The sequence below is a fragment of the Pantherophis guttatus genome, chromosome 2 (assembly GCF_059756535.1).
Source record: "Pantherophis guttatus breed Tessera chromosome 2, ASM5975653v1, whole genome shotgun sequence".
Lineage (NCBI taxonomy): Eukaryota > Metazoa > Chordata > Lepidosauria > Squamata > Colubridae > Pantherophis > Pantherophis guttatus.
Window position 1 is genome coordinate 52106914 of NC_142064.1, and position 26987 is coordinate 52133900.

The 26987-nt window shown below is 36.4% G+C and overlaps 1 protein-coding gene across 12 annotated transcripts in view; it reads right to left on the reverse strand.

The window, feature by feature from the left end:
• SEMA6A (semaphorin 6A) overlaps window positions 1-26987 on the reverse strand; it is a 168231-nt gene that overhangs the window by 72020 nt on the left and 69224 nt on the right. For all 12 annotated transcript variants that reach the window (XM_087885997.1, XM_087886000.1, XM_034432806.3 and 9 more), the window contains exons 2-3: window positions 10189-10324; window positions 7455-7572 (exon numbers count right to left, since the gene is read on the reverse strand). In XM_087885997.1, the coding sequence (XP_087742123.1) occupies window positions 7455-7572; window positions 10189-10288 (218 nt within the window). In that variant the 5' untranslated portion in view covers window positions 10289-10324. The remainder of the gene's footprint in view (window positions 1-7454; window positions 7573-10188; window positions 10325-26987) is intronic.

A 26987-nucleotide genomic window follows, 5' to 3' on the forward strand; every position in this document is an offset into this window, starting at 1 on the left:
TATCGGTGAGTCAACAGCGGGTCAAAGGAGTAGCAGAGATGACGGTTGCTCTTTAAAAATTATGATTTAAATCGAGTTGATTTAAATCAAGTCTTTTTACTAGTGATTTAAATCATAATTTAAATCATGATTTAAATCAACTCGATTTAAATCAAATCCACCCTGCTATCAAGCATCCTAGTATAAAGGACTGTAGGGGTTAATTGTGTCTGGGATACAAGTAGAGTTCTGTTGCAAACCCCAAAGCTGAGAAATAATGCATTGCCTTCAAAAATAATGAACAAGGAAATACAGTGATGTTTATCTTTGTTCAAAACAAATTGGGTATACATTAGCAAAGGACTGAACAGGGAAAACTGGAACTTTGGGGATGCTTGGTTCTCCAGAAAAGATGAAAACTCATCAGCTTCTCTGTCAAATTAAAAAACCGAGAAGGGAAAATTTATGTAAGATTACGGGAATAGCTACAATCAGTGAAATATAACTAGAGCTTTTATAGCAATAGCAGGAGCACTTAGACTTATATACCGCTTCAAAGAGCTTTACAGCCCTCTCTAAGTGGTATACAGAGTCAGCATATTGCCCCCAACAATCTGGGCCCTCATTTTACCAACCTCGGAAAGATGGAAGGCCGAGTCAACCTTGAGCCTGGTGAGATTTGAACTGTCAAATTACAGGCAGCTGGCAGTCAGAAGGAGTACCATGCAATACTGCACTCTAACCACTGCACCACCTCGGCTCTTTTATGGACAATAATTGAGTTATACAAAGCACCTTATGTCATGATGGTGAATCAGCGACTATTCTGATGCTGTTGAATTGCAACTTACATCAATAGTTATCGGTATCAACAGGTCAGCAATGGGGGTTTCCATTCCTGATCTAGTATCGGATGAAACAATGACTTTCATATATTTTGTTCAAGAAATGCTTTCCATATTATGTAGTCTCGATTATCATCCATCTGCTCCCGCACACTGCTGCCGATTTTGTCATTTATTTTAAGAAAGAAATTAAGCTCATTCATGAAACTGGCTGATCCCTTATGCCTTTCCCCTCAAGTTGGAGTAGAGTGCTAATTAACAATGAGTACATAACTTTCCATAAGTGCACATGGTAAAAAATAATATTTAACATATTTATCCTCAATAGATGATCCTTCCATTCTGCAACTCCCAATAAGCAGTTAAGCAGCCTCAGAATTTGTTACGAAATGCAAACAAACAAAACCTACTGTATTAGATTACTTCTTCCTTGGTCTAGCAGGGAATGTTTAAATTCTTAAATTAACACATTGTAATCAGGGCTCAGTGTGTTTGTCATTAGGTTTTATGCAAAATATACCTGCGAAATGCACAGGCAGTTATGTTCTACACAATATTCAAATACACAAAGCCTGCATTTTCATGTAAATACGGTACATTAATCCTTTCCAGCAAGAAGAAACTGAATTTCTTGCAATGGAAGCAGTAAAGTAGAGGAAAGCATCTGAATCACTGGTCCAATAAATGGGTATATATTTATTACTCTACGAATCCCTATTTTAAAACGCCTCCTTTTGCTATCAGAAAACAAAATAGATTCTCAAAACATTCAAATAATCTGGAGCACATTTGGCTTTTCTTAGGGCTTGTGCATTAACTGAAATGCTGACACCATCAGGCACAGCACCTGGTACAATTTCTGCCAAAAAGAAAAAGTGAAAAAAACTTTTCTGGAACAGACAATAAAGGATGAGAAATAAGATATGTGGCTATTAACTACCTCTTTAAATAATGGCAGGATGATGGGTAGACACCTAACAAGTAGCCATGCAAAGCTGGAATGGAGGTAACTTTTCATCCTATAACTATGTAATACTAACTGGATGCCCGTGCTTTGCTATGAAACTATGTGCTCGGGCTTGATAAATTGACACTTACAGCCTGAAACGTAATGTAGAATGTGTAACTCTGTAGCATCAGAGTGTGTTAATATAATGCAACTGGCAGTTGGAACAGAGGGGGTGGGGGAGTAGAATGTCCCAGTCCGCAGTATTCATTGGTATTCATCTAGCTAGCATCCTGTCAATGTGTGAGAGAGTTGAGGGGTGTTTGGAAACTCAAACAGTATTTGCTGTGTGAGCAAGAAGGAGACAGGAAAGAGGCTTGGCTTGGCTTAGCTGAACTGTTCTGTAGTAAAGCTGCTTGCTGCTGTGAAAGTAAAACTGAAAGTGAAACTCCTCTCCTCTGTGTTTTGCATTTGGAACAGATTTCTTTTGAGGTGGGGAGGGGGAGTAGAACTCCTTAGCATCAGAGGGCTATTTGGAAAGTGAAACAGTATTTGATGTGTGAGCAAGAAGGAGAGGTAGAGTGTTTTGTATTTAAAACAGATTTCTTTTCAGATGGGGAGGGGGAGTAGAACTCCTTAGCATCAGAGCGTGTTAATAATAATATAGGAAATACTAATGCTCTGATGGTCATTTCAAAAAATCCTTTTTAGTGAGCACCTAGAAGCCAAGAAAAAAATACGTGGCAAATTTCAAGTTTGTAGGCTTTATGGTTCTGGAGATTTCGTGATTACGGAGTGAGTTGTTTTCGCTTTTATATATATAGATTAATTTGATTATTTTGGGTAAAAAAAATGCAATACATACAAAGTTGCTTATTAAATTCTTTTCACTGGAATTCCTATTTGTCACTGTTACGCCACGCTGCCAAAGCAGAAGCAGTTATTAATTTTCATTCTTAATAGTTATCAAAATGTGATTCACTTTTTAAAGTTTATTACCTAAAGATGAAAGGGACTTTTGCTCCATTTTATCCTTGTTCTTTTTTTAAAAAAAGAATAATTTTTGGACTAGAGACATTTTTGTGTAATTTCAGTGCAGCTAGTGGAGTAGCGTTCTTATATTCAGAAAGAGAACAGAAAGAAGCAGTAATAGCAAAGAAGAGCAAGAATAGGGCCCTCCAGTGATCAATAGTGGACCTCTTTATGGAAAAGGAGGTTTAGGAAATGATCAGTTTGGTCAAAGTTGCCTTTCCTGTAAGACAAAAGGTCAAAAATTGTTCTCTGTCATTTTAGAGTACAAGACATGGAATCTAAATCACAATAAGACAGATTCCAAACGTAATGCCAGAAAAAAAAAATTAACCATAAAAGCAAGGGTTAGACAGCAATCTGTCAAGAATGTCCTCTGAGCAGCTGTTGGAGTTTTGACCTAAAAGGACCTTTCCAATTCTATAAAAATACATTTAGCCTAGACACAATTTAGACATGGTCCAATGCGGATTTTTCAGTTAATATGATGTTTGCATTTTCAGCTTAATTAAATACTTGATGCATGATTGGTTTATTAGCGTTTGAAAATATTCGTTAGGTTTCTTTAAAAGAAACTTATTCTACTGAAGGATGCCCAAGTCCAGCAGATGGCAAGAACTCAGGATAACTTTCAAATCACCAACTAACATCTTCACATGTTCAAGTTATTGAGACCATCTTTTAAGCAGTTTATTTAATTTAATGCCTCTCGTTTTGAATAATACTGTTTTGTAATAATTTTTACTAATTCCATTTTCAGTTGCCATTTCATGTAACTATTTTAAGTTGGCCTAATTTTTAATGGAAAACCAAGTTAAATCTTCTGCAATAGAATACAGATTAACATATGCTCACATTTAGTTCTGAAAGAGGTTGCTACTAGAAATCCTTTTGCAATAATTCCCCTACTTATCCACAATAACTGGTCACAGGAAGGCATCACTAGAGACGAACTATTTGCATGCAAGCTGAAATCACCCCAGGTGAGTAACAAAATGTGCAGTGAGATGTTTACTGCATATTAGTTTCCCATGGATAGCAAGTGTATACACACTTACCAGCTAATGTAGAGACTACTGCTTGTCTTCATATGGTTACATAAAAAGGTCCTTATATAGAAGCTCTTAAAGGGTTTTTTTTTTAGCACAGTATACGACACATTTTGAATCAATTAAGAAAACCCGAGATGTCAAAGTAGAGGGCTAATAATGACCTGCTAAGCAGTTAATATCCATTCAAGCAATTCTAGAAGTGCTTTAGGCAGTGGCATATCAAGTGGTGGTGGTGGAAATATCTGCATCAGCTGCAGGCCCAAAGGGGCTAATGGTGGGGAGTCATATTGCTGGTGGCTGGGCCTTCGAGGTAGTTTGAATCCTGGCAACCACCCTCTGCAATTTGTTTGGCAGCATTTTTTAGAAGCAGCTTTCCAGGTCCTTCTTCCTAGAACTAAGAAAAACAGCTGACCTAAGATCATCCAACTGACTGCGTGACTACAGTGGAACAAGAAGTGTGAACTTCCTGTTTCTGGTCTGAGGCCTTAACCCAGAGGTCTTCAAACTTGGCAGCTTTAAGACTTGTGGACTTCAACTTTCAGAATTCTCCAGCCAGCTATGCTTGTTTGAAGACCTCTGCCTTAACCATTATAGCAAAACAGTCTCTTAGTACTGATCTGGTGTGGATATTTTAAAAATGGTCCCCTCTGGATGTCAAATGTGCTAGAAACGCCACTGGCTTTAGGAGACATCCATCCTTTTCACAGTCTATATTTTATTTCACATTACTGAAAAAGATTTGTTCCTAATTGTGACTTGTTTTTTTTTTTTTATAAAATCCCTGAAAGTTATTTGCTAGAGACTGGCCAACCCCACACAGTATGAGATTTTGAAGATAAAACAAAAAAGTGTGCTTATAATTTGCACATTGTGATACAGATAAATTTCAAATGTGCCAAATATAAAAATACACATATTTTCCATTCTTTTCTGTCTGGCTCTTTCTTTGCTATAATTTAAAAAATAAATGGTTGAACTACCATCGTTAAAATTTAATTTTATAACTTTGCGGAATGTACAACATTGTTGCTTATTTTCCAAAACAGGCAGTTAGTTGTTTTTATAAACACAGGAGAATGATGCCAATATTCCAAATGAATGAGTAACTACTATGCCTATTTACTGCTCTACCACATGGTACATACCAGCTGCAAGGGAGCAACCGTGACAGAGGGCTATTGCTTCATGCTCAAGTTGCTATGCTTCCTGAATTCCTATAATTGGCCATTGTCCAATACAGAATACTGGCCTAGATTGGCCCAGTGAGACTCTTTTTAAGTTCTTATATACTAGATAAATATGTAAATTGGTTTGGTAACAGCTGAAGCTATCAGCTAGCGCCTTCTGATCAGCAGTATTACTAAGGCAATGCAAGTGAAGGCATATAAATGCATTCTGACTAGCATACCAAATGTGTAAGTTGATGGGGAGAGCTTGATTTTTCACAGTCTATAGAACAACTGCCAATTGTTCCTATTTTTCAATTCTGAGGGAACGTTCTTCTTGTGCAGGATTAAGCAACCTGGTAGTCTGCAGATTTTTGGGACCTCAATTTCCATCAATCTCAGCCAGCATCGCTAATGTGAAGGAACTGTAAAAACTTTCATTAAAAACATCTGGAAGGGCTCTGCGATCATAAAATTATTGCTATTTTTTCTAAGATTTCTAGCCAGAGTCAGATCTGTTCACTTCAGATACAGATAAAAATAGGAATGGGCAACCTGAAACATCCTTTTCATAGCCCATGAAAGACCCAAGACTATGCTATAGAAGCAATCTGCTAAATAACTGTAATGCAATCTTCCATTCAAAGGAATAAATTGATGAGTTAAGCTTTCAATGGCCTTCTTTCAGCTACTTAAAGCAACCTGGCCCCACTTTCAAAACAAAACTCTTCCAATATGGTCCAGGAAGCATTCACTAGTTATCTTGATCCTACCAATCAGTCCTAGAAATAAGTTGTTTCTATTTTGATCAGCCCACCTGAAGTTCTCCAGATGTGCTGGACTGCAATTCCCATCCCATCCCCAGCTGAAAATGATGGAAGATGTAATCTAAACCATCTGGAAAATGTCAGGTTAGGGAAGATTATCATAAAACAATGGTTTAGCTCTGTAGGAATAATTTTCCAGCATGTAAATTTATGTGCCCTGTAGTGAATGGGCATGATGCACTATCATGCTACTAAGAAGAGTTAAGAGTCCCAATTTTCCATTGTAATATGCAGAGTACTTCTTATACTACAAATCCCAATAACTTCCTTTGAAGAATATCAATGTGAAGAACTTGATATATTATATCAAAACTAACAGACAACAAAAAAATAGTGACAATGTCAGCCTAATACATAGATCAGGTTTGAATCTGGAGGTGAGCTTGAAAATACAGTGTGAGGTTGATTTATGATAGTGATTAAGTGATGGTCCCAAATTCACAGGGCACTTTATAATGTCTGTAATGTGTACTATTCTTGTTTTGAATTAGAAATAAATCTAATTGAACATTGTGTAACACAATTTCACCATTGACAGAATGGACTGGTGCAATTTTCTTTCCTTCCTAAGGCTACCATGTTCTCAAACTATACACCACAGAATTCTTAAGTTTATGAAAACAATGTTGCCTCATAGGTGAATATTGAACTTATGTAAGTGTTGCCTGCACAATGCCATGGGGCTGGTGTGCAGCTTGGGAAGTGGACCGAAGCCATTTTTGCAGTGTTTTTTCAGTGGCCAGAACTTGCATCTTCTTGCTTCCTAAAGAAACCAACTGCCATCCCACCTTCCATGTGAAAAGCAAATGTAATAAAGGAAAGGAAGACCAAGAGTGAGACACCAACTGATCTGCCATTTTTGTATTCTTTTATTGGACAGTTGAAGAGAATTTAGGATAGAAATTTGGAGAAATTGAACAGGCAACTATGCCACTTGAGAGCATGTGAGCAGTTTGAGGAAGAAATAAACATAAAACTTCATCCAAATTTTGCTAAAATGCCAGATATCACACAAAGAAAACATTAATGAAGCCAATCCCCACAATTCTGCTTGTACCGTGTTTCCCCCAAAATAAGACCCTGTCTTATATTTTTTTGAACCCTGAAATAAGCACTTGGCTGTAGGAATCTGCAATCTGCATATGTGCAGGGATTTTCCTGTCTTGGATGGCAAACCTCAGATAAGGAAGGTTACTTGCACGTAAGCACCAGGAAATTACATTAGAAGATAAGACCCTAATTCTGTAAACAAGAGGAACAGGAGGAGAGGAAGTGGGATGTGTGTTAGATTTTAATTATAGCCAAATATTAGAAGTGCTTAAGCCAGCAGTAATGGTTAACCAAAGACTCTAGTTACCTGGAAGATTCTGTAGCCAATGACATGCTGCCAAGTACACTGTAACTTGAAAGTAACAAACTATATAATGTCACTATGTAAGACAATAAAGTTACCACATACATCCTCAACCTTTGTGTGTGTGTGGTCTCTACACTTGGCCTTATTGCCATGCATTCAAAAGCCCGATTGGGCTTATTATCAGGGGATGTCTTATTTTTAGGGAAACAGGGTATATATGCTAAAACCAAGGCATTTATTGAACAATACTAACCTAGCAGCAACGTAGAGGGTTCTGTCCATTATCATGAGCAACTGAATGTCAAGTCTGTGCCTTTGTGGAGTGTTGTGTCCCGGTTTGTGACCCACGAACACTGGATACTGTTTTGTATCTATGAAAAGCAATTAAGATTGAAAGAATAAAAAAATAAGGACAGTGAGAGACAGATCCCTAGTTGCTATAATTAACATGGTTCTGATTGTAGTTAAATTGCACACAACAATCTAATTGATCACAATCTTCTGATTTGTAAGAAAATATGCTGTTATATTCATCGTCATCATCAATCATCATCATCATTTTTTTCCTTCAGAACATGATTTTTTTAATGACCCTTTAATCCTTTTATTTAGGGTGGAGTTGGGGGGCGCTTGAATGGAGCTGAGCATTTACTGGCCAGATGCCTTCCTGAGGCCTATGCGGAGTTTGCAGCAGATATTTTCTCTTTGCACCCTGATAGAGAAACATCTACCGCTGCCTAGGATTGAACTTTTAACTTTCCAAGTAGGAGGCGAGTGTCTTTTCCTCTAGGCCACTGTGCTGCTCCTTTCCTTCAGAACATGATGCCCTTCAGAAATGCTACATACATCTCCCATCATCCTTGACAATTACCTATCGTTCATAGGAGTGGTAATATTTGTAGTTTAACATATCTAGACTGCCTATGTTAAGACAATTTCCTTTGGGGATTTCAATATTTAACACTTTGAAGTAGCTTTCTTGTCAATCTTTGCAACAAACAGTTAGAATTTAGCTTTGTGAAGTTGATCTGTCAGGATAAAATGCTCTCCTGGAACCTATCAATTTGTCCAATAGCCACACTGTCTTGTGATTAGAAGAAATGGACAGGACTACAGGCTGCTTACAAGGGCAATACACTAATCATATTTCTGGGAAGCATGAGACAGACTCATTCAACGAACTTTTCAATAATTTCAGTTTTGTACTAGTGAAGAGAATTTATTTTTATTTCCTCTGCAGACTGTCTTGTAAGGATTTCATTGGAAGTAAATTAAATTCTGTTTTACTTTATTAAGTTACAAAATGTCTCAAGTGCCCTCAAATGGAGGCAAACCTTGTAAACTTTTAGAAGCAATAGATACACTGTCCAATTCAATAGGTTTGTGTTCATATACTTCTTAAAGCTTAAATACACTATGACAAAAATAGACCCTTTTTGGCTACTAAACAAACCAAAACAAACAAAAGCAAAAACATTTGAATGACTGTTAACAATCCAAAATGCAAAGAGATTAATAATAATAATAATAATAATAATAATAATAATAATAATAAAGACTTCCATGTGGATTGTCTATGTCAAATGAGATGAGTTTGCACCCTGCTCTCAAATCAAATTCAGTGATCACTTTTAAGGCTTGCACCAAATACATTCTTATGGGGAACCCTTCAATCTTTAAACTCAAGAAAGTCCAGGACAATGTCAATTTATATTTATTTTAGTTGGTCTACTGCATAGGTGCTCAACCTTTTGGCTTGCCTTGGCCACACTGAGTGAAGAGGAATTGTCTTGAGCTGCATAGAAAATATATAATATAGTTACTGCAATCTATATAAATCACATAATAATGTTAAAAGTTTATGATCTTGTGGGGCCACATTACTGGCTGTTCAGAGTCATTTGCCGCCTGTCGGCCAGACACATTTGGTCTACTGTGTGTTTAAAGGTCGATTAAAGATTGTTTCTTCAAAAAGAGATTTATAAGTGTGTAACCATGATGAAACAGAATCTTGGGAGATCTCTGCTGCCTAACTGCAACTTCTCCTGTATGTTTATCTAAGTAAAAAAAAAACATTTTGGATCCTTCATTTATTATTTTGTTTAACTACAGAACATCCCCATTAAATACTATGAACTATGAAATAGTTAGAAACTCTTCAGTGCATTCCGGTGGGGTTCTCATACTTAATTTATAATATTTAAGGAGTAGGCTCTCAATTTGTAGCACTTGTGACAGTGAAGTTCTACATTTAAGCCTTTTATAACCTACCTTTTTAAAGCTAAACATTGCAAATGCTCTCTCTCTGATGCATTTGCATCCCAATGGAGAATAGAGTAGGATGCTAACTGTCTTCTTCCAGGCAAGTTGCCACTTTTATATTGGCTCAAATGGAAACTATTTTGCTTTCTTTAGTTCTGTTTTACATTAGAATTGCAAAGGCTAAAGAAGTGGTACATTTATTGCTACATATGTGTGAATAAGTAAATAGCTAGATAGCAAGTTAGTTAAATGTATAATCTTTTAGTTCTGAACATTATGTTCAGAATTGTGCTGGTTTGGATCAATAGCAAAGCTTTATTCTTTATGTTTCAGGGAATGAACTGCTTTTGTTTTGGCCATCTCATTTTGGTCATGAAAGAAATATTGCTTAATATTTTTTCCAGAAAAAGATGTGACTGGAAAGTTTAACATGAGAATCACATGAGTCTGGAGAAGAATAAGATTTAGAGACAGAAATGATAACTAAGAGTTCTTCTGCATTCATAGACTGGCCCAGAGCACAGTGGTTTTGTGAACTGTTTTGCATCAACAAATAGTGATAGGAAATATGAAAAAAATCTACTGTAGATGCCCGGAGAGGGTGCAAAGGAAAGGATGTTTTTGCCCTACTAAAGCTTGCAGTCCTTAATCTTGCTTGGCGATAATCTATGACCCGATATTGGGAATGGACGGAGAAAAAAAATATTCTCGCCTTTCATACTTACAGTTGCCATGCGAAATACTGATTGGCTCAGGATCTTCTGGGAAATCGGCCCCAGCAAAGTGTAGCAGTGTGAAATATAGCAGCAAGGCTTCTGACCTCATAGTAGTTCAACTGGGAAACTAATCCTTCACTTCACCCTGTGAAAGACAAACAAAATAATGAAAGCCTTTATGATCAACTGGTACTTAGACACTATAAACCGGTCAACATCAATAACTTTAACATTGGTAACTTTTACTAGCATTCGTAGCAATAGCAATAACACTTAAGACTTAAATACCACTTCACAGTGCTTGAGAGCCCTCTCTAAGCAGTTTACAGAGTCAGAATATTGCCTCCAACTGTCTGGGTCCTCATTTTACCGACCTAAGAAAGATGGAGGGCTGAGTCAACCTTGAGCCGGTGAGACTCGAGATGCCAAATTGCTGGCAGTTGGCAGTCAGCAGAATTAGCTTGCATTCTAAGCACTGTGCCACCATGGCTCTGTGGTAACCCATACTGGCAGGGGAATTCTGGGAGTTGAGGTCCTCATATATTAAAGTTGCCAAAACCACTGAGTAATAAAGGGGAGCTTCTCCTGCCTTTTGATTCTACACAATAAAATGTTACATATATTCATTTTAAAAGAAAAAGAGTGGTTGGTAAATAAGCCATTAACACAGAGCAGCAATGGCATCTTCTTTGCTCCTAAAAGCTGCTATGAAGTACCAGAGAACGTTTTCTAACCCCCATGGGTGTTTTACTAGCCATAAGAAATGGATAGCCCACTGAGGGTTAGCTCCTGTAGTTAGTTTCAAAAGCCAAGTTAGATCTAGTTATTGAATTATGTAATGTATTACTTTGAAATAATTTGCTTAATTAAAAAAATAAGAAGAACTTTGTTACACAAATTCTCATATGTAAAGTGATACCAATAGAGAGGTTCATGGGAATGCGGAACCCATAGGATAAATCAGTATAGGAGGGTTTTTAATTCTATTCTGTTCCGTGCTCATTATTTTACAAAATTTCAAATTTTGATTTATGTAAAGGAAATGAAAGATTCGTAACTAAGACAGTTGCTCTATGCCAGGGATAATTAACAGGGTAGAAACAAGATCCTACCCCATGCTGCCAATTCTCTTGGTTTTTATTTTCTATCATATCTATATTAATTTTAATTGTTTTATGTTCCTTTTTATCAATTTGTAAGTTGCCAAGTCACTTCAACAGTGAATTGAACAGCACAATAATTTAATAAATAAACTGCCAGTGTGTCCTTTTGAAACTCTATCTAATATTCATACTTTTTTCATGTCAAAACATGCATTAATAAGTTCTGCTTCATTTCAAAATGAAATTTCACAGCCAATACTGGCTAATTTGTCCAGTTATAAACAGTGATTAATTCTGTGGTTCATCTTATATGCTTTTAAATTAAAACACCTAATGTAGTCAAGAAAGAGAGTTGAGTATTACTCAATATGCTATGAAGAATCTTAAATTATGCAAATGAAATTATATTACTTTAATTGCTTGTATTTAACTGTATACATAATTTTAAAATTACTAATCTAGGAACACATGTAAAAGACATGTCAAAGGGAATTACATTTCTAGAGTCATTTATGTTCACATCAGTGGGAAGCAGCTGCATAAGTACTGAATTTAAACAATGTAAGCATATATAAGAGTCACCTATTCTTTGCATGTAATTAAAATAAAATTTCTTTATACTTAAGACTGCAAAATCTGAGCTGCAAAAATCCAGATAACCACAAGATGGCAGCAGGAAGCTATAGCCTTCTGGATTTTCTTTGCTGCCAACTAGAAGTGGTCTTGATTTCTGCAGCTCAAATTTGTAACTCTATGTAAATCAGGACTAACTCATAAGCAAGTTTTCAGTTTTGATATTATATCAGCATGCATTTTCAACTTTCCCAGGCTAATGTCCTAAATTGATTAAAGTCATGTCTAAAAGTTTCAGGTTGGAGAAGATGTCTATCAATGTGAGTAGAAAGACATCTTTACTATATGTTTACACACACACACACACACACGGTATATAGTATATATTAGTTGGCATATAATATATATATATATATATAGTATACATTAGTTGGCAGTTGCATAAATAGTACCCTCCAAATCCCTCTTCAGACATTCTAAGAAGGAACAGACCTTCGAATCTGGCTGCAATCCAAAATAGATTTTACACTGTTTATTTAAGTATGTGAAAAATACTGCCAGTGGTAATTTCGCCCTACTGAAGTTAGATTATGCTTGATTTCTCACTGCCGTTCATGTACCGTATGCTTTCACTCATTTACCAAACTATTTCACTCCTGTACAAAAATAATAGTTTTAGAATAATAGATAATAAAAGTGTTCATAATCATAGAAGTATAGCAGGGATAGATGGACTCTATAGACTAGTGATGGCTAACCTTTTTGCCGTTGCGTGCCAAAATCGGGGGGAGCAAGGGGGTTACTCCCCAGGCTCTGGAGCCTGGGGAGAGCAAAAAAACAGTCTGTCTGGTTCCACCGGAAGTCAGCAAATGGGCCGTTTCTGGCCTCTGGGGGGGGTAGGGAAGGCTGTTTTTGCCCTCCCCAGGGTCATAGAAAGGCTCTGGCCTGGGGAGAGCGAAAAACGGGCCTACCAGGCCCACCGTGCCACTGCATGCCAAAAGTGGGGGAGCACGGGGGGTCACGCACATGCCCACACCTAATTCAATGTGGCCTGCCCCTGCACATGTGTGCGTGGTCCCGCCGTGCTCCCCCCACTTTTGGCATGCAGTGGCACGGTAGGCCTGGTAGGCCCGTTTTTCGCTCTCCCGAGGCCAGAGCCTTTCTAGGACCCTGGGGAGGGTCCCCCATCACGGCTATAGACTCTATAGAATGAGTGACAATTGTTCTAATAATGTCCATCTATCCTTGCTATAGGCACAGGGTCCATTTTATTTATTTGAATTCTTTATGTCCTAAGAAATAATAAATTTATTTTTAAGAAATAAAAAGTTCATTTAAGAAGAAATAAAAGCAAATATGAAATGTCACACTACTATAAACCTTTTTGGGGTGACCTTGCAAACACATTTTAGGGTAGCATTATTTTTTAAAATAATGTCTGTCTTTGGACAATTATAATGCTCTTCTGGGAATCAAATTGGAAAAAGGATGTTTATCCAAGAAAAATGATCAAGTCTATGTTTTAATTATAAACATTTTCACCCACAAGATTAATCTATTAATGAATATTAATTCCTATTAACAGGGAATATAAGGAATCTCCAGAGAGAGATTTTATGTTGATTCTGTCATTCCATGAGCTACATAACTATATGGCTAGGAGAATTTGAAGGTGGAATTTAATCTTTTAAGTCTTAAAAAATAAAGTAGAGCAAGCAGGCAGAACATGATTTCTAGAATTCTTTTGAATCCGTTAATAGCAGTTTGACTCTGAGACAAATTATAAGGGGGGATGAGGGGTTAACAATGGAATTGTTGGAAGCATTCCAAATCATTGACCAAGAACCATAGCAATGCATTGAGGGAATTACAGTATTTTCTGAGCAGCCTTCAATTTTAGTCCCATTTTCTGACTTGATCTTTTGTTTTTCCTGGCTTCTCCTCCTACACCAAACCTGATCCCATACCATTTTGATTTTGGAGAGTTATCCTGCTTACAGATAGATGGTCAGACAAAATCCTAAACTCCTTTATGTACGTTATTCCAAGCATTTAGTTGGGTTGGTAAAAAAATAACAAGTTAGGAAAATGATGCAGAACAGATCTAGATTTTTCCATACCCTTAAAATGGCTCAGCCTTTTTTTAGCTGTTTTCTTTTGTCATATCAAATTTGATTCCATTCTGTTCAATTTCCAGAGAATTCTAATATATTTCCAATGTCCTGTTGCACTGGGGGAAAAAATATTGGTATGTGGTGCAAACTACCTTTTTTCCCCTTGCAGAAACTTCCTTCTCCTAGATAAACATGGCAAACATACCTTGTATAGAAATTGTCATCGTCATCATCATTGCTTAATTTATTTGGAACCTTAATTTAAATGGAACCATTTAAGTTAAACTGTTTCAAACATTATGCAATTTGTACTACATATAATTTCCATTTAAGTGACGGCCTTCTTTTACAACCATTTGCAGCAGAGGTGGGTTCTAAAATTTTTTACTACCGGTTCTGTGGGCGTAGCTTATTTTGTGGGCGTGGCTTGATGGTCATGTGACAATTCTTTAGGATTTAGCAGAGGTACTGGTCTACCAGGCTTTTAATTGCTTGCAGAGCTATACCGGTCTACTCATTTATTTTTGCAGGCATCAGTCTACTCATTTGTTTTTGGAGGCACTGGTCTACCCATTTATTTTTGCAGGCACCAGTCTATTCATTTGTTTTTGGAGGCACTGGTCTATCTATTTATTTTTGCAGGCACCGGTCTACTCATTTGTTTTTGGAGGCACTGGTCTACTCATTTGTTTTTGGAGGCACTGGTCTACCCATTTATTTTTGCAGGTACCGGTCTACTCATTTGTTTTTGGAAGCACCGATCTACCACCACATTGCCTTTTAACACTGATCAGCTGTAGGGCGGCCCTTTGAAGCCCTGCGGCAATAGTTTAAACAGTTTTTTTCCTTCTAGCCAATCAGCTGGGACTCAGGAGGCAATAGATTGGGGGTGGGGCCAAATAAAAGGTAAGAATAACGTGGGGGCAGGGCGGGGGCCTGGAACCAGTTCGGTGACATCATATCGTCACCGCTACCGGCTCGGCAGGACCGGGCTGAACCGAGAGGAACCCACCACTGATTTGCAGTGATGAAACAGTAACTTTGTGACCAATCCTCACAATTATGACCTTCACACAAAGGAAAGCTGAGGTCAGATCACTTCCCAGTCAAAGTTTCACTTAGTGACCAGTTTGCTTATCAACCAAGTCTCCAGTCCCAAAAGTAGTCATTAAACAAAGACCACCTCTATTGTTATTATGTCAACCTTATTTACTTTCAATCTTTATATGTACCTCTGCCTTTCCTTTTATGAGTATTCATGCTTAAAACATGTGTGTGTGAAACAATCCCTTTAAGACAGACACACGCAAAGAAACAAGAACTTTTGAAGAGATTGCTATTGCTAGCTGAAAGCCTGTCAAACCAATTTCCCAGCTCAATTTATACCTAGCAGAGTCTCTTTCTCTGCTTTTCTCTCTCCTGGGATGAGATCTATCTTTTACAATGCCCTTGTTTCCTCCCCTATATTCCCAGGGCTTGATAGACATTTTGCACAGCATATATATAAAATAGCCCTTTCTAAAATATATATTTTATCTTGGTAGTGCAGTGGTTAGAATGCAGTATTGCAGGCTAACACTGCACATTGCCAGGAGTTTGATCCTGACTGGCTCAAGATTGACTCAGCCTTCCATCCTTCTGAGGTTGGTAAAATAAGGACCCAAATTGTTGGGAACAATATGCTGACTCTGTAAACTGCTTTGAGAGTGCTGTAAAGCACTTGGCTACTGCTATTGCTAATACGTTGGTTTAAAATTATGAATTTGGAAATAAAATCAGTGGTCCATAGAAGGCTGCAATAATCTACTTCGATTCTCTATATGTCTCTGGTTTATTATTTTCACAAATCCATAGCTGACATAGTTACAGTCTATGAATCCTAAATAAACTTAGTCAGCAATTGATTGGTTACTTTTCTGAGTTCGGTGACATTAGAATATGCATATATAGAATACGCATATATAAATATACTAGATCTTTCCTGTGAATTCTTTTGGAAATAGTTTTGGTGGAAATTTCCAGTTCTTATAAGCACAAGTGTTTTCCACAAAACGATTAACAAGACATTTTGTTATTATTCTAAAAGCCAGCACTATAAAATCGGATAAGTGCTGAAGGATTTGGATGAGCTATTTGGTCTTTTAGTGCATTGTTTAAATATATTGTGTTTTGAAAATCAAGACAATTTGATGCTTCTATTACAAGTCCATCATTGTGACTCTCTCATTTTTAATATTATTTTAAATGCTTAAATAATAAAAAAAACTAGTGACAGACATAATATTAATACACAGAGAACTAACAGATGTTTCAGACAGACAAAAAAGTAACATTAAATTTTGAAGATGCTGAGCGAGTCTTTTATTGACATTTACACATTTTTATTTTTAAGGAAAAAAAGGTTTTTTTGAAAAAAAATCCTCATCTTAGTTGAACCTATGACAAAACTTGTTTTCAATTAATTGTTCTCCCATGCAAAGCACCTGGCAGAAAACTCAGCTAAGGTCAAACAGTAATTTTCAAGTGTTATTAAATAATTACTTTGCAAATATGTGCTGATAGGTTGTACAACTGTGTATACACATTTAAGCCTTTTAATAAATACGCATTACAATCTTATACACATTTATTTACAAAACATGTAGTGTTTTAAATAAACCTTATTTCTGAATCAATATACATAGACTTTTGGGGAAAGATAGCAGTTCTAAAAGCATATTATCTTATAATAGCCCCCTTGGGATTTATTTTTGCCTAAGCATGTATGTTTAGGATGGCATTTTCTATTTTTTTAACTATTGGGATGAACCTTCTTTTAGTAGTTTCCAATATATGTGTGTACACACCCACACCTGTTGTTTTTGGACACCTAGCATAAATCAAAAGGCTAAAACAAACATGAATAAAATATTTGTGAATAAATAAACATGAATTGAAGGTTCTAATCTATATCTTCCTCTTGAAATGAACAAAATGTGGATGTATGTTCATAAGAGGTGTAAAAATAAATAAATAAATAAATAAATAAATAAATAAATAAAATATTCACTTTTTATCACAATTACTATCAATTGCTAGGTTATCTTCTTTTACTGTTATTATCCATAACAGTACTGTAAAGTGTGCATGGTAATTTAAATGTTTCATGAAAAAAGAACTTGTTTGTTCTAAATCTATTCCTGAACAATTACCCTGGATATAGTCAAGTTCTAATGCTTTGAGAGAGTATCATTTGCTGTAGTCTAAGCTATTCTAGATTTAACATTTTAAAACACAGGTCATTTTCTTCTATAAATAATTTCATTAGAGAGGTTGGCAAGGGAGATCGTTAAAAAAATAACCAGCTTTTGGAGATAGATCATAAACAACCATATCCTTCTGGATAAATTTGCATTTCAGTAATAATCTTTGCAAAATGAATATTTAGACAGATGCAGGGATGACTTCCAGGATGTTCCTTTGCATGATGAGATAGAATGGTATATAGTAGATTCCAAAAGCCTAAACAGATCCACAACATTTATAGTCTTCGATTTACGACCAAACTGAGCCCAAAATTTCTGTTGCTAAACAAGAAAGTTGTTAAGTGAATTTTGCTCCATTTTATGACCTTTCTTGCCACAGTGAATCACTGCAGTCATTAAATTAGTAACACGGTTGTTAAGTGACTCTGACTTCCCCACTGGTCATAAGGTTACAAGAAGTGATCACATGACCCCAAGAAATTGCAACTGGCTCAATAAATATGAACCAGCTGCCAAGCATCCAAATTTTGGACTCATGATCATGAGGATACCGCAGCGATTCTAAGTTTGAAAAATGGTCATGTCACTTTTTTCAGTACCGCTGTAACTTCGAACGGTCACTAAATGAATGATTGTAAACTGAGGGCTACTTGTAATGGCTTCTTGGCATAATTCAGGCCTGATTTGTTTAAATATTGCCAGTGAGTTTAGATAATGACAGTGTTCATCATTGTCGTTTCTAATTTCTTGATAAAAAACATTACCGCTTTATTTGAAAACTGGATCTTACTAGTAGCGTTTACAGAGCTGGTTTCATACTTTTGCTGAATATGAACATGCATTTTCTTTAAAACGAATGTTCCTTTAGATAATGTTTTGGCATCTGAATAATCCATAATTTTTCTTCATATCTAAATGCTGGCATTGCCTGTTTGGTTTACAGTGTTTATTTAGCATGCTACATAAATTTAATCAATGAGGTTTGTAAAACATGGTTTATGACTTAACACAAAGTATGTCTGGAGTTGACAGCCTTCCAACCTTCCGAGGTTAGTAAAATGAGGACTCGGATTGTTGGGAGCAATATGCTGACTCTGTAAATCAGAGGTCTTATTTATTTATTTATTTATTCAATTTATAATTTATAAGTCCGAAGACCCAGGGCGGCTTAAGACTTGTGGACTTCAACTCCCAGAATTCTCCAGCCAGCTATGCTATGCTGGCTATGCTGGCTGGAGAATTCTGGGAGTAGAAGTCCACAAGTCTTAAAAGCTGCCAAGTTTGAAGACCTCTGCTGTAAACTGTTCAGAGAGTGCTGTAAAGTACCATGGAGCGGTATATAAGTCTCAGGGTAAGAACACTGACACTGACATCTCTTAAATTCTGCTGAAGATGTTCCCTAACCTGGTAATGAAACATTCGGAAACCCACTCACAAGCTCGGAGAACGAATCTCCACCCTCATCCTACACATCCGAACTATCGTTAAGTGTTATTGCTGTTGTAGACAGCGAATTTAAAGGATAATAGGTCTATGGCTGTTAACCAAAACATCTTAAACTGAAATTTAAGACAGTAAAATATTGTGGAACAACTTATCCGATCAACATTGCAACAAGAGAAATTCAGATAGATTAAAAAAGCCTGCGTATTATTTTATTTTAAAATAGCTAGTCCATGTCACTGATACCATTTCTCCATTAGCGTTGATGATTCATTGGCGTTATAGTGAGAAGCAGAAAAGGTCCTTTCTCTAAAGCCAGAATCAGGTCCTTCTCTGTAGTAAAATCAATAGTCCTAAAACCTTTAGTGACCTTGGTTTTATTTGTAGGTAGCTGTCAGCGATAAGCCATTTGATATTATAGAAACGACACTATAGCTTTTAATGCTGTGTCATATTCCTATAATGATTATTTGGAGTGCTATCTCTATTCTTGAAAATATGACATCTGTTCCAGTTTTGACAATTTCTTCTGAATATCTATTAACCATGCAGGCACCGCTAAGGTTTAGTTTCTGAGTTAAAGTAATTAAATATTAGAAGCTGGAATATTTTTATAATTACTGAAGGCACATTTATGCAGCTATAAACATATTGCACTACTAGTAAATCCCAGGCTGTTTTTAGACTCCACTTTGTGAAGAACTTGAATTATTTTTTTCCTGAAAATAGAATAGCTAATGTGTCCCTTATGCTGCTTCCATATTAAAAAGGTACATTTTCTAAATAAAGCAAAATTCAGCCTAGCACAATATTTTCCCTAAGGATCAACTGGTATCTTTAGGAGCAATTCATAGCAACAGTGAGAACAGTAAACAATGCTGCATTCAATGAAAATGGTAGTAGAAGATTCTTAACTTAATTCAATGCTAATTTCTTTATTTTATTATCATTTATTGCATATGTATGTATGTTTTATGTATGTATATGTATATATAGCACATATAATCACTGGATATACCTTGCCTATACAAACATACAGTGGAAACAGAATAAAGGCCAGAATCAGAAAGAAAAACAGCACTGTTGTTCAATACTCTCACAATTCTTAAAAAACTGATGCTCCAGTTAATCTAGAAAGTAATTTGTATATTATCTAGAGATATGCAAGTTAATATTTTGGATTGCATCTTCATTCATCCTAAAAATGGATTGCTTTATTTCAGAGTGGGCATTCATGTTCAGCTATAATTATTGTATTCCATTGATGTCCATAACTTTACAGAATCATATGACCTAACTCCATCCTCTTAAAAAAATAGTTTACTAGCTTACTAAGATTGATATGATGGGACTAGGCTTGGTTTAATTTTAGTCAGTTAATGCAAGCCAAGGACTATATGCTATCCATCAGCACTGTTGTTGTTGTACCACTGAAAAACAGCAGCAAAATAACAAGGGTATAAATGGGAATGAGAAACTTCCGCAAAACAAAAGCAGTTCTGTATTTCCCTTTAACTACCTATCTATTCTCACGAAATGTCCTGAAACTGGATTGCCAATTTTCTGCTGCTCAGTTTTAATAGACTCCCAGCACAGGAGTTCCCACTCTTGTCTGGCCAAAACTGGACATATAAAGTTCAGTTTTATCAGTATACTGACTGTATTGCACCCTATGCTGATGGATGACTTTCCCCATAGTTTCATGCAAATGGGGACAATGCTGTGCACTTGAACAAATTACGTGGAAGCATCGAAAGGCTTAATCTGCCTCTCAGAAAGGAGAAAACCCACTGCAGCACACAGTGCACAATGCACAATCTCCAATTCTAATCCTTGATACAATCCAAAGGATGCTATGATGGATGGTACAGTAAGCTGCTAAGAGGGTTAGCAGAACAGTCCCATTTCCTTCTATCAATACCTCTACCCATACCCACCATAGGCCACTTATAAACACTAACCAAGTCCTATATCCAGACTACCAGACTAGATAATCCACTTTATCCGGGGCAAATAACAGCAACAACAAAACTTCAGATAACTAATATTAAAAAATTACAGTATCATCCAAAACAATGAAGGTTATTATATATTAAGTTTTGAGGAAAAGTTGTCTGAAACAGAGTAGGAAAGCTTTCTTCATGTACATGATGGGTTGTTAAATGGTAGAATGCCACGACCTGTTGCATCTTCACAACAATCTATGTATGATGGCAATGTTTTTCCCGTGCTGCCTCAAATTCCCAACTAGTGTCACAAGAGATCACAGGAGAAATTTCTTTCTTTACCATGGAACCTTGGCCTATTTTAGCAATTTTACTAGACTATAGGATTCTAAGAATATAGGATTCTTAGCTATATTTCTTCTGCCTTATTGGAGATAAACGGGCAACTGAATTTAAAATATATGACCAATCACATCACTATTATGATTTCATAGCCCTAGAGGGGATTTACCATAATAAGTAGAATTGCATAGCTAAATTAAATGGATCAGAACTTAACTATGAAATTATTGTCTGAAATTGTTCAACTGGCATATCTTCTTAGAGCCAGAAGTTGATCTTAATCACAGTATAAAGACTTACTCTTTGTGAAATATATGGAAACAGCAACAGCAACTTTTTGAGTTTTCTTATCCTGCTGTTTTTAGCCTTCATTATTTAGTATACAGAACCAGAAATGCTGAATAAATAAATAACCATATGCCAACTATTTCCAAGTACTGCTGTCAGCTGCAGATCTGTGAACTGCATTTATTTTAATATTTCTGCTTCACTTCTCAAACAGTGATTGTAGTTCCTACCAAAAAGGAAAGATGAGATCTGAAAGCTATTAATTTCTAACTTGTATTTTCTGCAGTATATACTTTATTCTGCTCCTTATAACAAATTTCTATTGTCATCATGACATTCCTTTGGATCCAAATCTCTAAAATCGCTTTCCAAATTCCTTATGCTGAAGAACAGTGTAAAATTTGTGGCTCCAAATTGATCACTTCTCCAAAATGGTCCAGTGAATCTAACCAGAGAGAATATAAGAAGCAGTGAAGCTGTGTTTCAAAACATTGCTTATTGGACATACAGAAAACTGCGCGAAATGTCTAGGATTCACTTCATAAACCACAGGTGGAGTTCAGACTTTATGTGGATGCACACAAAGTAAAAACGCTTTGGAAGGCAGAAACCAGAGACTAGAGGGGAGATAGCATGCCAGTACTCCATAGAATTATTATTGGTAGCACAGACACTGACTGAATATAAGATGCAGCAAAGAAACACAGCCAGTTGTGCAGGTACAAACCAAAGAACATTACTCTGAAGTGGAGCAGAAAACTACAGTTCCTGTCTGCTTCTGGGCCAGGATACGACAAGCTGAGGGTGACAGATTATGCAGAAAAGCCTAGTGAGTTTGTTCTCCCTTTGACCAAAGTATGGCCAATCTCACTTGAGGAGTTCACACATTACAAAACAAAAGAAAAAAACAAACAAACCCAGATGGGCTCACAGAATATGTTAATCCAAAGCAAAACAAACCCTGGCGAGAATTTAGGCTTCCAACCAAACTTACTACATACTTGCAATGTGTATTCACATCCATTCTATTTTGCTGCCTTTTTTACAACACAATCTATCTATCCCTGGCTATGTAGAAATCCAGCCAAGACAATTCCTATCATTGCATCCCCTCACTCCCCATGATTTAGAGAGATTACTGCATTACCTCCAGCCTTCAGCCTCTAATTCTCTATATGGGGATTCATTTTAGAGCTTTTAATGGGAAATATATTATCTCTTAAGTATGGATGTATTTTTCTAATAAAGTGAGCGTTATTAGATATTTTTACCTGCTGCAATTCCAAAACTCTCAGGAGTTCATAGTAATCTATCTATGGTACAAATTAAAATAACTAACCATAATGTCATTAAAAACAGAATTGTAATTACAATCAATTTGTTGTTGTTAGTTGCAAAGTCGTGTCCGACCCATCGCGATCCCATGGACAACATTCCTCCAGGCCTTCCTGTCCTCTACCATTCTCTGGAGTCCATTTAAGCTCAATTTAGCTTAATTTAGATACAAATCAATTTAGATACAAATAATTGAAAGCTCTCTGAAACAACTGTTTTTAATAATAAAGGCAACATTGTGAAGTCCAATCTTACTTCAGGCAACAGACTATTCAAAGAGTAGAAATTGCTACTGAGATGCAGCACCTATAAACCAGGAAAAACAACAACACAGTTTGGTCTAGTGGGTAAGGCACTAGGCTAGAAACCAGGAGTCTGTGAGTTCTAGTGCTGCCTTAGACATACCAATAGAATTTAAGACTTATATACCACTACACAGCCTTCTCTAAGCAGCTTACAGATTCTGCCTATTGCCTCCAACAATCTATTTTTATTTATTTATTTTCATCAAGCATGTATTTGATAACAGATAAAAGTGTAAACATAATTATGAATACATGAAATGGGTACGAATAAATGGGCACAGTAGGACAGGGACGGTAGGAAAGCTGGTGCGCTTAAGCACGCCCCTTAAAGACCTCTTAGGAATGGGGTGAGGTCTACAGTAGACAGTCTTAGGTTAAAGTTTTGGGGGTTTGGGGAAGAAAACACAGAGTCAGGTAGTGCATTCCAGGCATTGACATTTATGTTACTGAAGTTGTATTTTCTGCAGTCTAGTTTGGATCGGTTAAGCATGAGTTTGTATCCTTGGTGGCGCAGCAGACTAAAGCACTGTTAAGTAACACCAGCTGCCTGCAATTACTGCAAGTTCAAATCTCACCAGGCTCAAGGTTGACTTAGCCTTCCATCCTTTCGAGGTAGGTAAAATGAGGACCCGGTTTGTGGGGGCAATAAGCTGACTTTGTATAAAAAAGAACACCGCTTGGGGGGGAAGGGGGGCTGAAAGCCCTACTAAGCAGGTATATACAAAAGTATGAAGGTTATTGCTTAACGCATTGTAAGCTGTCCTGAGTCTCCGGAAAAGGGCGGCATATAAATCGAACCAATAAATAAATAAACAATAAATAAATATTGTGTGCTATTGTATTGTTTTGGTTGAAGCTGAAGTATTCATTGACAGGTAGGACATTGTAGCAGATGATTTTATGTACTATGCTTAGGTCAGACTGAAGATGGCTAAATTCTAAATTGTCTAAGCCCAAAATTTCAAGTCTGGTTGCGTAAGGTATTTTGTTGCAAGCAGAAGAGTGGAGGACTCTTCTCGTGAAATATCTCTGGACTTGTTTGATTGTATTAGTGTCCGATATGCAGTGTGGGTTCCAGAAAGATGAGCTGTATTCAAGAATTGGTCTGACAAAAGTTTTGTATGCCCTAGTTTGCAGTTCAATATTACTGGAGAAGAAGCTACGCAAGATTAGGTTAACAACTTTTAATGCTTTTTTAGCAATGCTGTTACAGTGAGCTCTGGCATTTAGATCATTTGAAATGACTACTCCAAGGTTTTTGACAGAGTGAAAGTCATCTGCTAGGTCGTATCCGCCCAGCTTGTGTTTTGTGTTCTGATTTTTTTTGCCAATGTGTAAGACAGAGCATTTGTTGGTTGAGATTTGGAGTTGCCAATTGTTTGACCATTCTGACACATAGTCAAGATCTTTTTGTAGAGTAGCAGCATTGTCAGTGGTGTTGAATAGTTTTACATCATCAGCGAAGAGAACACAGTTGCTTATAATATGATTGCAAAGGTCATTTATGTAAAGTATAAAGAGTGTGGGCCCTAAAATGCTACCTTGGGGGACATCGCTGTTAACAGGTGCAGGATTAGATAAGGCTTTGCCTATTTTGACTACTTGCTGCCTATTTGATAGGAACGCAGCTATCCACTTATGCAGGAATCCGGAAATGCCATGCGATTTTAGTTTTAGAACTAGTTTGTTGTGTACCACTGAATCAACGGCTTTATAGAAGTCTATATAAATTGCATCTATTGATTTACCCTGGTCAAGTTTTGAAGTTCATGTTTTTGCAGTGTAAGAGTTGCTGGGTCCTCATTTTATCAATCTCGGAAGGATGGAAGGCCGAGTCAATCTTTAGCCGGTCAGAATCGAACTCTTGGAGTGAGCAGTCAGCCAGCCTGCAGTACTGCACCACCATGTCTCATGAAAGAAAGCTGGGAGATTTTGGGCCAGTTACTCTCTTCCAGCCCAGCCCACCTCACAGTGTTGTTATTGTGGAGAAAATAGAGGGAGGAAAGTTCATTATGTATGTTTGTTGTGTCAACTTATTTATAAAAATAATAAAGGTGGCTTAAAAATATTAAATAAGAATAAACTTCTGTGATATATACATAGTGGAAATTGGGGGTTATCAGTCTTCCAGGATTATCTCACTAGTGGCTTGAACAAGATTGCAAACCACATAAGGTTTTATATATTACAATCTATAGGTTGGATGGCACTTGGAAGTTTAATTTTAATATAAGCCAAATGTCTGTCAGTTCTTAGAGTCAGTTTATACTAGAAAATATACGTTTACTGAAATGCCATGTGTTTCACTGAAACATTCTTTTAAACAGAATCTTAATTTTGTGTTCAGGACATTATATGATCCTGAACAGCTAATCATCACATTTACTTGTGTTGAGATCCAAGATAAACACAGTTTATAAAGATATCACAATAATTTATCTTGATTCAAAAAACACTGTGATGCATTTACACTTTCTGGCTTCAGTACAAAACGCTAAAAAGGTGTCATACATAATTGTCAAGAAAATTGTTCTTCTCCTGTAAAAATCTTTGTTCTAAGGATAGTACAAGTATACCTTGTATTTGGTATATTTTGTGTCTAGAACTGGAAACTAAGATAAGACTGTAAGAATGTTGAACCATGGATCACTCCACCACCATAAAAAATGCTTGAGAAATATAATAAAATGTTCCTATTATTTAGACCTTGATGAGTGCTGTTACTAAAAAGGATTTATCAGTCATTCTTTACAAATAATGAAAGAGTATAAGATTAGAGTAACTGGGTTAGGCCTTTGTTATCTTTGAGGAAGTCCACTTAATATTTAAGTTGTGTGATTCAAAAGGATTGACCAGAGACTATCATTCTGAAATTTGAACAATTGTAGCTAGTTCTCTTGCGAAAAGATTATTCATAAATGGATTTAAGGCCATTGCTTTGTACTAGGTTCATGGGTGTTTACCACAATAATTCCAGCAACAAACTACCTCTCCACCACTAATGCCTACATATAATTGCTACTCAACTATATTTAAGCGTAAATGAATTCTTGCCAGAATCAGTTACAATTTTTTGTTTCCTGGAAAAGTAGTTGCAATCTCTGATGATAGAGCAAAAGCAACTTTTTTTTTATTTAATAGCAGAGACACTTAAATGACAAAATCCAATTTTGAAACAAGTTATACCACACTCCCACCAACATTACCAGTGTGAACTATTGCTTATAAACAGGAAGTGACAAACCGTACACCCACTAACACTGATGATGTTATCTAGCTGGGTAGTGAAATGTCTGCAAGTAAACAACCAAGCTCAGAGTGCACCCAGGATTCAAAGTTCAATCCTGAACTACAGACATTCTTTTCTATTAGAAAATTACAAAGATGCTTGAATAATTTCAGAGATGGGAGAAATACATGTTAATTTAAGAAATAAAAGTAGGTCTATTAATAATTTGTGGAAGTTTCACATGTCTGTCAAGATTTTTAGCGGGACTAAGCACCAAATGCAGCACCATGTGCTGTTTTGACATGGGAAAAACTGTAGTGTCAACTGTTTCATTCCTGCATCTTTAATATGAAATAAATACACTACTGGTAAAAACAGTGGTATTTTTCAGAACTGTGTTTGCATGGGAAATATTTTTCCTACTCAAATGGCTTTCTACGGTTCTTTTAGCACATATTTTTTTTAAAAATACAAATATCTATATAAATATAAATTCCTTTATACACATCAACGATTAAGTGTAACATTTAGGAGGAGCATTTTTTGCTTTAAATAAGAGAAAAATAGGAGTAACGAAACTTGTTATGCCTTTCAGGACCACACTGTTCAATTCTACTAATTAAATTTCTGAAGCTGAATCAATATTTTTGTATGCTCTCAGAAAAACATAGTAACAGTTTCTAATTCTAATTTCTTTACGTCTTATGATTTAGACCAACTTCTGCCAGATGCACAGCATAAGCCTTCTTTCTATCTTCTTATGGTTCTATCAGAAAATTTGCATTTCTCTCCGTAATTATGAAAGTTTGACACAGATTCTCTTTTCATTGCCAGTAACCTATGACAAACTAGCATTTTTTTTCCTGTTTTCTCCTGCATAACACA